Genomic DNA, 13,225 nt, shown 5'->3' on the forward strand with positions numbered 1-13,225 from the left:
AAATAGATTTGATACAATTATTAAATGCCTGCAATATGTGGATTTAAATGATAAAGATATACATTAGATTGCCTATCAAAAAGGATTAAGAAATGTACATTGAACACTTTACAATATTTTTCTTCCTTCTGATGTTCTTTTCCTCTCCAAATGTGGGTTTAATTTAATGTCATTTCTGTAAGACACAAAACACATAAAGAAGAAATGTGATGTGTGAGCATATCAACGCCTGTCTTGTCTCATGTAATTTATTGCATACGAGGTAAACAGCACACTTATGTCTCACTGAAGTATATTCTTTGTGCATCCGTCCGTGCTTTAATCTTTTCCATCAAATGATTTGAGATTTTCTGATTTGAATATTTACTGTTAATGCGTGACTATCAATATCACAGTTTCCCTATTCATTTATTTATTTGCATGCATAAAAGATGTACATTTAATGCGCATTCACATATGCACGCTAGCATCTATTATAAGTTTTTTTTTTATTATTATTATACATTTTTTTTTTTTGATCAAAACCATTTGCACCCCTTTCTCCTTTAAATTCATTGCAAACGCTGTAGTGAATGCAATATTGCATTGTTTTATTTGCATTAAAGCGGATACAGAGAAGCAAGCAGCGTACCGGTCTATCAGGCGCTGTGTGTTTGTGCGCGTGTATGTGTGTGTGTGTGTGTGTGTGTGTTTGTGTGTGTGTGTTTGTGTGTGTGTGTGTAAGACAGCGGCTCGCGATGTCCACGCTCTACACCACTGTTCTGGTGATCCGATAGTTGTGAAAAGCCACCACTAGTCGCCCCCAGTGCTCTTGCAGTCTCCAATTTTCTTTCCCACTGTAGACTTAACGTCACGTCCGCACTTGAACTTGAATTTTATCCCATTGTACGGAGGCAGCCCTCGCCACAGAGACACAGAGAGCTCCCGGAGAAGCAGGACTCCGCCATCTTCACAGAGGCAGAAAAGGGAGGAAAAAAAGCATCATACATTTGGAAAGGAGGTGGCAAGTCCATGTCGCTGGTCTCAAGTGCGCAAAGCCGAATAGGGGAGCAAGTGCAAAGAGTTGGAGAGAGTGCAAAGTAACTGGACATCACATGCACTTAGAGCCCAGGAGAAAGGAAGAACTGTCCAGTGCTTGGCACACGCAAGTGCCAACTCAAGGAGAAATTGGATTCGTTTCAACCAGTCTAATAAGTAATGACCGCATTTATTTTTTAGAATTATTTTGACTCAGAAAAAAAAGTCTAATTGCCTTTGACAAATCCACAAGGCGCAGACCGGACGAAAAGAGAGCCAGCAGAGGGTCCAACCTATCCAAACGCACCGGGCATCACGGTCTGAGACATTTCCAGTGGTTTCTTCACAACTGTCACTCGACAAGGATATTTTCGCCCTCGGACAGATCGCGCTCGGCACACAGCTGAAGTGCATGTGTGTGTCGTTGAGGTACTGAGCGTCTGCGCGTCTCTGGTCATCTGGAGAGCCGGAGCGCAAAGACACTTTCGCTTCTCTCAGATTCACGGGACCCCTATCTGTATCCACGGCCCGGAGCTGTGGCAGTTCTTTGGAAGTCCCAGGAAAAGTTAGTTACCGAGGGGGGGAAAAGCCCACGCCACGGACACGGAGGACAGAAGGCGCGAGCCGACTATTCCTTGTGCGGGTCTCTGGGCGATGCCAGTGTAAATGCCAGGGCAATGTCCCGTCGCAAGCAGGGAAACCCTCAGCATTTGTCGCAGAGAGAAATTATAACACGTAAGTCCATCTTTTATTTGACTTATTTGTGTTTCAGAGGTTATTCGGTCAAGTATCGCCATTTTTTTTCAGTAATAGGTGTGACGATCTGTGTGTGAGGGTTTGTGTGGTGTTAGTGAACTGATTTCATTAAAATGCGATTAATCTTTGATATCTTTAAAAATGCAATAAAATAGAACAGTTAAATTCATTAAATTAGTTGTTAATATATTTATAGCTTCAGCTTTGAGCTTAGTGTGACTTCAAAGAATTAAAAAGTGATTTGGTTGAAACTGAATTAAATAATTAAATACAACAATTTTCTGGACGTTCTTAAAAATCAAATCTTTCATTTAGTCTGTATTGTTTAAGTTCTGTTTTAATTTTAATATCAGATAGTTTGATTAATGTTAACATTGTTAGCAGGCCAGGAAATCAGAAACTTTAAATTGCAGTGATTAATCAAGCACTTGCAAGGTTTCTGTAAAGTTAAGTTTAGTTAGGTTAAATTAAAGTGTAGGTTAAGTGAGGTGTATGTTATTTTAATATTTAAAATCATAATTTAATCAATTATGCTAATTTAGAGTGAAATATTGTGTTTTTTCATTTTCTCTACTTTTATCCATATAAAATGTGGGCCTGTATTAGGCTATATTTGGTTATTAATTTTTTTTTCAATACATATATTTTTAGTTCTTTTATTAATTAATTCATTATTATAATTCTTTTGTTACTTTCAAAAAGTGGCATGCTTGAGTTGTAGGCCTGTCTTTTCAAATCCTGATGCAATGGAACTTTATGGATCATGTTTCATTTTAAACCAAAGTCTTTTGCACATTTTTACAAGATATTTGTAGTAGTTCTCAAGGGGAGCAGCTACCTGTAACCACCAAGCACAGGAATGGTTTAAGGTATTTACTTTTGCAGCGCATGCTGCACAGATGCAGTGAGTTTTTTTAATTAATTAATTTTTTTAAAGATTTTGTTAAATTGATTGTAATTATGCAACATCTGTGCTTTTAAATCTTAGACGTGCACTTGAATGAAAAGAGGTGCCAGAGCAAGGAAAATTATTTAAATGAAATTCATTTGACATCTTAATGTCAAATTAGGTGACACAAATGTCAAGCATGCTTAGTTTTACTTTAGTACTTTTACTTCACTGTAAAACTAAATAAGAAAACTTATTTTTTAATTGGCTTCTTACACAACTCATCCTTTTATACTATGCCTTTATTTTTGTTGAGAAAACCGAACTTTGCTATATCAGTATGAGTGTAAAAGAAACAAAGCAGGAATAGGTCTAATAATGTTTCTCACACTTAGCTTTGCCCCCGAGTCAAGGTTGTGACTGTAAAGCGTAGGTAATGTGAGGCAGACACTGATATCGAGAGACTTTCCCTGACAAAGTTATATTCAAAGCCAACAGTTATATTCTATTGCTTGAAATAATTTCCCTTTTAGATTTTTCTGTGAGAGACTTTTACATCATTTGCAGAAAACAAGTCCTGCAATTTATTTTGAAACAGTGTATTCTTCCTAGAATGCATCTGTTGCAATTAAATAATCTAATCCCTCAAAAGACAATGAAATCTCTCCAAAATTTAGTTTCATATTCATGCTTAAGTGTAGTCTAGAGAAACTAGATAATTCATAGCAGAGCCTAGTGATGTAATACCACCCAAATCTGTTTTGTGTTGCAGGGTTAGGGCCATGTATGCTGTGCATATATACATTTACACACACCATTCTTTCGATAATGGCTTAATCTGTTACTGTACATACACATAGGTATGCGGTTGCACTGTAAACATTTAGCATGCCTTTGCATTGTGTGTTTGAATTTACTGTTGAGTTTACAAATATGACTTACGACTTACAATTATGACTATGACTCATGACCAAATGAGAATGGACATGCTTTTAATGCACATTATCTGGCTTGCATTGCATGTAGCTAACTTTGCCATAGGGCATGCACGGTTCTTTTTGTATGTCGTCTGCATATGTGATTATGCCAGTAATTTATATATATATATTTTTCCAATTTAACTGTGCACTAGCATGTTCATGTATGCAAACCGATTGTGTTTACTGCATAAATGCCATCCGTTCAATATGTGTGTAAAACAATCATTCTGGTTTTGTAGAAAATGGCCCTTTTTGAATTTCTGTCGCTATAGTTATCACATGTCCCATCAGTCATTGCATGTACAATGGCTGTGGTTATTAATTTGGGCTTTAAATTTCAGAATGCTCCAGTTACACTAAGGAACTTTCCCTGAGTGCTTTCTCTCTCTCTCTCTCTCTCTCACACACACACACTTACTCACAAACGGACACAAATGCAGACGTGCACAGAGTAAAGCAGACGCCAGTTTAGGCATCAAGCTTTTGTATTTTTTTACATGCACACAGTGAGAGAGAGAGAGAGAGAGAGAGAGAGGGGAAGGTGGTCGACTTTTTCCTTCTTAGAAACTAGAGATTGAAAGGTGTTCATTGCATCACCAGTGACTGAATATATAGGGCTTCAGAGAGGTTCCTCAAACGAATCATGCCTTAGTGGGTTTTATGCAGAGGGCATGTAGGCCAGGTACTAGCAGATAGTCATCTGAGCTTAGGGGTGCGTTCTTTTCTCGTAGTTTAGAATTCTCCTCACATGCTGATTGTGGCTATGATTTTGATGTAACGAGTGTTTTTGTTTGTAGTAGGCAGCGTATGAACTCTTCATGCATGCTAGTGTGTGTGTGTGTGTGTGTGTGTGTGTGTGTGTGTGTGCGCAAATGTGCAAGCTCAAAGACCCTTGTTCACTATTATTCCATTTGATATGTGGCTGATTATGTGAAATAGCTTCTTGTAGAGCAGGAAATGTGGATGACAGTTGATATATCTGGTTTTTCTCTGTAATAGCTAAATTGTCAAATTTTGCTTTAAATGTCAAGGCCAAAAGCAGTGGTTCCAACCTCAAAGTTTAATTTTTGACGACATATTTGGAGCTAAAAACAAGGGTGTGTGTGTGTGCATGTCTGCTCGTCAGCATGTCTTCTGTGGTATTTAGTTTTTGTTAACCACCGTGTCTTAGCTGGATTAGCCTCAAGTTAGTGAGCAGTTTTTGTCTGCTCAAGTGTTCAAGTGTGTGTGTGTGTGTGTGTGTGTTTTTTGTTTATGTAATTTTGTTAATTTTTGTGTTATGGTGTTTTTTTTTATGAGGGTTTTGCAGTGCTGTACATCAGTAGTTTTAATGGTTTGGCAGGCTGTGGTTGTGTGCTACATTATGCCACTCAAACACATATTCTATAAACCCAGTGGTTTATTAGTTCTGTGTGAAATGTAACCAGTTGCAGTGTTTAGTAGATTTTTGCATTTTCATTACATGTTGGGATTTTCTTTATATTCTATTGACTGAAGTGTATTTTAAATTTTTTTTTAGTAAGAATTATGAATATCACATGCCTTCCAAACCCTTAACATTCTATTGGTTACTATAATTTGCAGACAAATTTCTAAATGTTTGCATTCACCTCAGTGTTCATGTGAACATGTCGTCATTGAATTAAATGAGATTTTTGACACCTGTTCAGTTTTTCATGTCATTGCACAAAGTGTTTTATAATGTAGTGATTTCAAATAAAAAAGTGAGGTAACAGATGTAGTCGTCAAATGAAGAAAATCAGATTACAGCGAGAAGGTAATTTTTCTCTGGTGAGCTGCGGAATTATAAAGTTGTAACATAAATTTTCAGCTCTTGCTTAAGATGCATGTTTCACATTAGACCTACCAGCACAGGAAACTGTTTTTATCGGAACTTTGCTTTGAATGCATTTAGGACATACGTTTTTATCCATGTCATCACATTTGAAAGATTTGACTTTCTGATAATAGCTTGTATTAAAACACAATCATACTTGTTTAGATATAAACAAAAACATATTTGATTATAGTAAAAAAAAAAAAAAAAAGTCAAGATAGCTCTGTGAATTTGGATGCAGACACAGGCGTTAATACAAGAGAGTTGTGCAGCTGCATAAATCCAGACTCAATGTCTTTTCCCATTTTTTTCTTTGATTTATTAACTTAATTAATTTATTTTAGTAAAAGGTTTACGTATGTATGAAATAGGCAGGGTTTTATTTAGAATGAAACAAGGCATATTTTAAGTCAAACTAAACAGGTCTGAAATATGTTTAAGTCTGCTATTTAAATGCTTATTTTATTTATTTCTGGGTTACAGTTCAGGGAATCAAATGTCCTTGTTTTTATTTAATTTTCTCTGTGTGCTGAATTGGGCCATGTTACATTTGCAGTGCTGAGTGTGCTGGCCATGACCTGCTAGGGGGAGCTCTAAGTCTGCCAGAGGGGGTGGAAGGCAGTTCTGAAATGTGTAAAAACATATTTCATAAATGTACTTAAATGGGTAAGTTGAGTGAAATAGGGGGCTGCCGCTTCCGGCGACTCGACAAAGATGTTTCAAACGATACTGCCATTAACACACATGCTCAGATGCAAACTGTCGACGCCTCACAGCAGCAGCTGGTTTTATAACATGAAGGCTCTGTCATTCTCTCTCCTTTTTATTTTTATTTATTTTTTTTTAAACTTTGTATTTAGCACTAAAGAACTTATTAAATTATTTACAGTGAGAGCTGGATTGCTTCACGGTGCTCATTTAGATGTCCAATAAGTATTTGATAGGTGTAGCTTTAAATATAGATAAGACATCAAGCATGACACCAAGACAAACAAATTTAGGCTGAACGTCACCTCGTTCGTTTTGCCAAGTGTGCTTAAAAAGTGAATGATGAAGTGGCTCTGGAACTTGTGGGCCCCTCTGACTTAGGACCTATTGTTCTTGCCATCTAAATAAATAAATTTAAGTCTGTGATATAAAAAATGGTAGCCTCTACAGAGCTTACACTCTCCCCATAACAATGGGCAAAATGTCTGCCTGGCACGTTTGATTAATATGCTTGTATATTCTCTCTTCCTTTCAGTTTCAGGTGGCTTTTGTTTGCGCCACAAGCAGGAGAGTGAGAGTGAGAGAGCAACAGAAAGCTGTCTCTGATGAAATGTACAGAAGTCTATGCCTGTCTGTCAGTATAAATGCATCAAGGCGACTGAATCCTTTGGACGGCATCAAAAGTGGGCATAGTTTTCCATGGCTTGATTTATGAGTCATAGATACTCATAATAGTGGCTTGAGTGTTTGACGTCCCACAGCTGGCTGAGTTCTGACCAGCTCTGAGCATTGAAACGCTCTGCTTCCTGTGCATCAGATGAGCGTGTTGTGTGGGAATGTGTTACTAGCTCCATGATTGTGATATACATGCCTTTTTGGTGCTATTTCATTAGAAACAAAACCATTGAAGGGTAAAAAAAAAAAAAAAAAAAAAATAAGATGCTAAGCTTCAGGTGATATTTATTCGTTTCACCTACCCATAATTCCATTTCTTGTGAAATTATTAGGTAATATCTCCCTGATGAGATTAGCTGATAAATGGTTAGCGATGCTTAGGCGGGCTCCCAGTGGACATCATCATGTTAATCTCTTTTTACCTGCAAGACGACTCATTTTCTATTTCCCTCCCTTTTTTAATTAAACAATGGCCTAGCGCCGCCACAGTGGCCGAGGATCACGCTTTTAAAATTCCGCCACCGCTGCTGTGTGCCACGATGATCCCTGTTCTCTTCTTGTTAACAGCTTCATTTGCACATGCGCCATGCTTTCCGCTCATACATGCACACCGCAGCCACTGAGCACGGTGGGTTTTAAAACCTTTGCATCTGCACAGAAGCGCTCAGCTAAATACAAGACGACGCTTTGGTTTATATTTCACAGGATTTTGCAAAGGCCTTCAGGCTAACAGAACTAAAACATGATGGTGTCCCTTGTGGAAGAGTGTTTTATGTCACATATTTAGCTAAACAAACAGGTCACAGAGAAGTTTTTAAGCAAGAGAAAACAGGAAAAAACTAGAGCGCTAGCACAAGGCGGAGGTTTGCGGTTTGAGCGTCAGTGCGTTTGACTATGGGTTACAGATTCATGACAGACTAATTAATTCCTGATAGATTCCTGTAAGTGCCGTTGCTACATGTGTTACACAGGCCTTTTGCGAATGTGAGATGACTAGAAAGACGTCTGTCGCTAACTTGCTACCTCTATGCCAACCTGTTTGTGTGTGTGTTTGTTTGTTTGTTTGTTTGTTTGCATGCTGTCTGAGTGGAAGGCTCAACCCAAATCCAGCCTGTCCTACTCAGCTAGCCTGCATCTGTGTTTTGTGCTTGGGTAGCGGGCAGCTCAGGGTAGGTATTTCAGAATTGGAATTTGTGGGGTGGGGTGGTGAGATTTGTGTACGTAGCAGCGTGACTAGCAAAGCCCCCACCCACTGCTTCTGCTCTTGTGCGGCTCGTTTTGATGGGAAACAGGAAAATAATGCACAAACAGTAAAGCAGAGCTTTTATTGTTTGATTAGACTGGCTTTCATTTTCAGCACGCTCTCCCCTCCACGCACACAGTTCTATGAATGGCTTTAATTGGTGGATGGTAAATCTTTATATCTGGACAGCATTATAAAGTCTTTCAAGATTTAAATAGGAAAATTTATGGACCCAGTAAAAAAAAAAAAGAAAAAAAATCTGTTAAATGGTGTGTTGTCTAATTAGGCCCTAACAGTTGCAATGGCTAAAAAACCCCCCTCAAAAACCTTTTTGACTCTGACTTTTCGTTCTGGTATCACTATGGAAAATCTCAACTGTTCACCTTTGAGCCAAATAGCGCTGAGCGTTAATGGTGGGGTTTGCAGGGTGACAGTCCGAGGATGAAAGGAACGTTAACGCGGGGCTGTTAAAGCGCTGTTACGTAACTTGCAGAACTTTGTGTGTTTTTGGAGGGAAAGCTAGACTGTACCGTGATCAGCCAAATACCTGTCAACAGCAATTTGGTTCCTTACAAACAAAAAGACTCCGTTAAGTATGAGTCAGAGGGCCCCTGAACAATGGTGCGTAAATCCAGAATGGAAAAGGATAAATCCAAAACTGTGTTAAGACATGCCTTGTGGTGCATTCGTTTTTGGAGGCCATGTCTTTTTTTAGTTTTTTGTTTTACTGAAATCCCATTAGAGTTCATTCTGAGTCATATACATGTAGCTTTCTTAGGTTAATGAGGCTTATTTTTAACATTACCATGTTTTACTGATTCCAGGATAAGGTAGCATGTGCATGAAAAATAATGTCTATTTATTGCACTTTTTCATTCAGAAATGAAATAGAGGCAGCATTTTATCCAAAGTCTAGATTTCATTTCATATCCTCATTTTTTAGCCAGCTATAAATATTATTCAGGCTTTCTTACTTCCACTGTCCCTCACCGTCTTTCTCTCTGGCTGCCAGAGAGTGCTTGATAAAGACAAATAACATTTGACATTTCAGTGGCCCTGATAGAATTATATGGAGTATTTGTTGAGGGATCAGAGAAAATCATGAGCGGTAATGTTACCTTGGTGACAGCATTGTTATCGCTGGTGAATGAGAGTGTGTGTGAGAGTGTGAGTGTGAAGAATTGCAGACTCTCACCTGTTTGCCTAGAGCAGGAAACGTACACCATCGGATTGGGCCTGCGTAGTTCAATTTCATACCTTCCAGAGAGTTATTTAAAGGAAAAAATCTCCTAAAAATGAAAATTCTGTATTGTATTTTTTATATGGTATTTATATACTTGTATTGATTTTTTTTTTTTTTTTTTATGCTAAAGTAGACATTTGGAAGAATGTCTGAACTGCTCTTTTCCATAGAAGCACCATGATAATTGCATATGTACAAGTGATTATTCACTGAAATTTTGCTTTACAATCACAGTTCTCTCTTATTCTATTAAAAAAAAGCTGCTTAGACATTCTACATGGAAAAACTTCATAAAGGTTTTGAATGACATGAGGTTGAATAATTGACATCTCGAAATGTTTAACTCACCTATGGATTAGTTCAGTATCTATGGGCAGCACTAAGACTCTGCCGTATGTTTACATGATTACAACACCTGGTGTGTGTGTGTGTGTGTGTGTGTGTGTACGGGGGTCCCTTCTTTTGAAGTGCGTACTAGTGGCATTGCTTGCAAGCAGCGTGTTTCCTGTGGTTGGCACAGACAGAGCAAAGAAGGGGACAGAGGGAGAGAGAAAATTTCAGCTGTGCACATTTTTTTTTTTTTTTTGTTACCACTCTGGGTTTTTTCTCCAAGCTGTCACTTTGATTCAGGTCTGTGCTAGACCTATGACACATTAAACTAACGCTTTCCACTAGCGCACCTCAAAATTCTCTCCCACAGTACAGAGGCTGGTAATCTCACTATTACCTCCTGTTATGCAGTTTGAGAGCTTATAAAAGCTTATAACTTCTTTTTTTATTTTATTGTACAACTTATTACCTGTTTGGCTAATTATAGCTGTTCATCTATTACAAATGTCAAAATATGCTCTGTGGTGCATGTTGTCTTTTTGAACTTGTAAATCATTTGAAAAATACCTCTTCCTGTAGTAGTGTTTGTTTGTGTATTTTTGTGTGTGTGTGTGTGTGCGTCTGCGCGCACGCGTTTCTGCTGGTGCAGCTTCCCAGGATGCACAAATGCGTGACATACAAACATGCATGCATATTGCTCATGTAAATGCCTGCAAGCAATCTTCATTTATTGGTCCAAATGCATATGCTTTTTTTTTTTGCTTGTGCTCACAGGTGCAAGTACAGTTACAGATATATGTAAAACAGTTTTTGTTGTGAGACCTTCCCCAGAGATAATTATTTACAGTAGAGTCCTTGCATTTAAAATTATTTAAAGTGTAATTTTATTTTAAGCATTACATTTTAAATAAAGGAACATTATTATGTAAAATGAAGTTTTCTCTCAAAAGCTTCTCACCTCTCTCTCTCTCTTTCTCTCTCTCTCTATATAAAAATGTCTGTGATTCAAAATAAATAAATATTACAATTTAAATAACAAAAAATATTTATTTGAAGTAAGTATCTACAATGTAGCCACAGTCTCATTTTTAATGCAGTGTACTGCATAGGTTGATGAGTCTCTGTGCAGGCCTTTCTCTTTATTTACATGCCGACTAATTTAATGCACAGATGGCCTGATATTGCCTGAAGGGGGTCTGTGCTCCACTCCTATATGTCTTAGTTGGTGGGGCTTGTTTTGAGGGGGGTTTAACTACTATAGTCATCTTCAGTTATTTCCTTCATTATAGTGCAAAATCTGAAAACAGTGCCATGTGTGTGCAGATGTAATATATATATATATATATATTTGTAAAGCTTTATTTAATTGAAATGCTTTCTCAATGTGATTGCAAAGTCTTTAGATGCTGTTGTTTAACAGGATGCACATCTAAAGTTCCTCTAATGTAGTACGTATCGTCTGAAATAAAGATAAGAGGGGGTTTAGTGGTTTCATTTTCAAAGCTGCATTCTGAGCTTGACATTACAAATCTGTCCGCATTCATAATTTGGACCGTGGACAAATTGCAGATGGATGCGCAGGCTGCTTGTAATTTATCATCGAAAATTAGTGGTTAGCCGTTCCTCTGGGAGATGTAAACAGGGCTACCTGTGTTGTGTGAGCAGTGTGGTCCGTTCCTCCATCTTTGTCTCTATCGCCGTCTGCCTCTTCTCATTGCATTTCTCAAAGAGACTTTTAGGCCTCGTATTGGTGAAAAGCGTGTAAAGTGCACAGGCCAAATTTTAAAATTAAAACAGTCTAATAAATTAATTTTCATTTGTGTTTTGGTTGTTCAGCAGGGTTGTTGTTTCTTTAAAAACATCCCACATTTGTCCTTTACTCTCTGACAATTTGAGAATTCCTCCCTTCATTCGCCTTCCAGATTCATGTGCACTTCAAAAATCCGCACCTGCTTGCTGTGTGGCTTTAAGTGTTGCTATGGTAGTGTTTTTCTTCTTTTTTTCCTGCTTACACCCAAATCATGCAGCGTGTTGAGTAGAAAGAGCATGAAAGCAGTGACAGGAAGCTGAAGAGTTTAAAGTGGCAGTCAGAGAGGTGTTTGTCTAGATCTTATGATTAGTATGGCGCAAGGATAAGCTGTCAAATGTAACATCAACAGAGCTGTCTGTCAGGGGGTCCCGAGGGGGCTTTGTCAAGGGCCTCTACTGTCTTTGATAAAACTGCTCTTGCACTCGGCGTTGGGCTACAAAGGGCCGATTGTGGCCACGTGCTGAAAGGTGAGGCTGTAATTTCAAAATGGAGGCAGAGGGACCGAGGTTGTCCGGCAAACTCTGTGGTTTGAGCACCCGCTGCTCCGCGCTGTTTATCTAGGTGACAGAATCAACCAGAAGATCTGCAGGGCCTCTTGCTCTCATGGCTGTGCAAATATCTCTCACAGCCAAAAACGGAGCCCTCCCTCCTTGCTTCTTGCTTTTTTTTCTTTCTTCTCCCTTCAGACTTTCTGTTTCAGGTCTGGCAGTCTCATTCTCAACTTCACAAGTACTGTAGTGTATATTAATAACAGTGCCTTGCTGTTGGGTCTCGGCCTCACATATGGATGTTTATCAAGAGTTGGCTGGTTTCAGGACAGGACACGCCGAACTAGAGCGAGGCGCCTCGTGTGTGGCTTTTGGGATGATTAAATTTAAGTCTGCCTTTATTTTCTGTGCTCAAAGTTTAGTGGAACTGTCATGGGACGTAGGTGAATGCTTAAACGGGCCCCAACATTCATTTCCTTTATTTTAACAAGCTGCCAAATAACTAAATGCTAAATGACCTGACCCTGAACTCTTAGAAAATGTGTGATTATGTCTCAAGTTCCATGCCATTTGTATTTTATTTCAATTTCCCTCACTGATATGGTTGTCGTTTTTTTTTTTTAGTGTGTGAAGGCGGTTATAGGGATGCATGGCTAGAATACAGTGGCAAGTTATAAGATAAAGATGAATCAACATTTGTTAATGCATTTAATTAGCATAAAGTGATTAGTGTATTTTTGAGTGAAACAGAATATTAAGCAGGAAATAATTTTGAGTGAGACTTGATTTTATTTATTAGGTTTTGATTGGATCGTGAAGGTGTATTATGTTATGCTATGTTAATATTTTTTTTGACCCAAGACCCATTTCATTTGTAGGAAGTGATGTATTTCAGAGTGAAACAGAAACAAAAATATTAAAGTTTTAATGTTTTAAATAACAATTTTACGCTATTGAATTGTATTAATGTATCTGAATGAATCTAAATGCATGAAGCAACGTATTTCAGAGTTAAACAGTATATTATGTGGAAATTATTTTAAGGCGGAACTTCACTTTAATTATCAGGATTATTTTTCCTCGCCCACATGGCCTTGGTTACATCAACAGAAAGAAAACTCATTTCAGAAGCGGAGTAAGTTATTAAGTTTAAATAATTTTTTTTTATTTGTTTAGACTAATATGCACCGTTTATTCGTGCACAGATGGAGCATTTATTAAGAATTTCCTATTATCTCAAAATGCTTCT

General features: G+C 38.0%; 1 protein-coding gene across 2 annotated transcripts in view; it reads left to right on the forward strand.

Annotated features, from left to right (window-relative positions):
- Positions 1-658: 658 nt before the first annotated feature.
- LOC109099293 (B-cell lymphoma/leukemia 11B-like) overlaps positions 659-13,225 on the forward strand; it is a 47,111-nt gene continuing 34,544 nt past the window's right edge. The window contains exon 1 of one of the 2 annotated variants that reach the window (XM_042773823.1): positions 659-1,752. In XM_042773823.1, coding sequence (XP_042629757.1) covers positions 1,695-1,752 — 58 coding nt within the window. In that variant the 5' untranslated portion in view covers positions 659-1,694. The remainder of the gene's footprint in view (positions 1,753-13,225) is intronic. The other variant, XM_042773822.1, reaches the window with a different exon arrangement.

This window comes from Cyprinus carpio, chromosome A17, assembly GCF_018340385.1.
Source record: "Cyprinus carpio isolate SPL01 chromosome A17, ASM1834038v1, whole genome shotgun sequence".
Classification (NCBI taxonomy): Eukaryota; Metazoa; Chordata; class Actinopteri; order Cypriniformes; family Cyprinidae; genus Cyprinus; species Cyprinus carpio.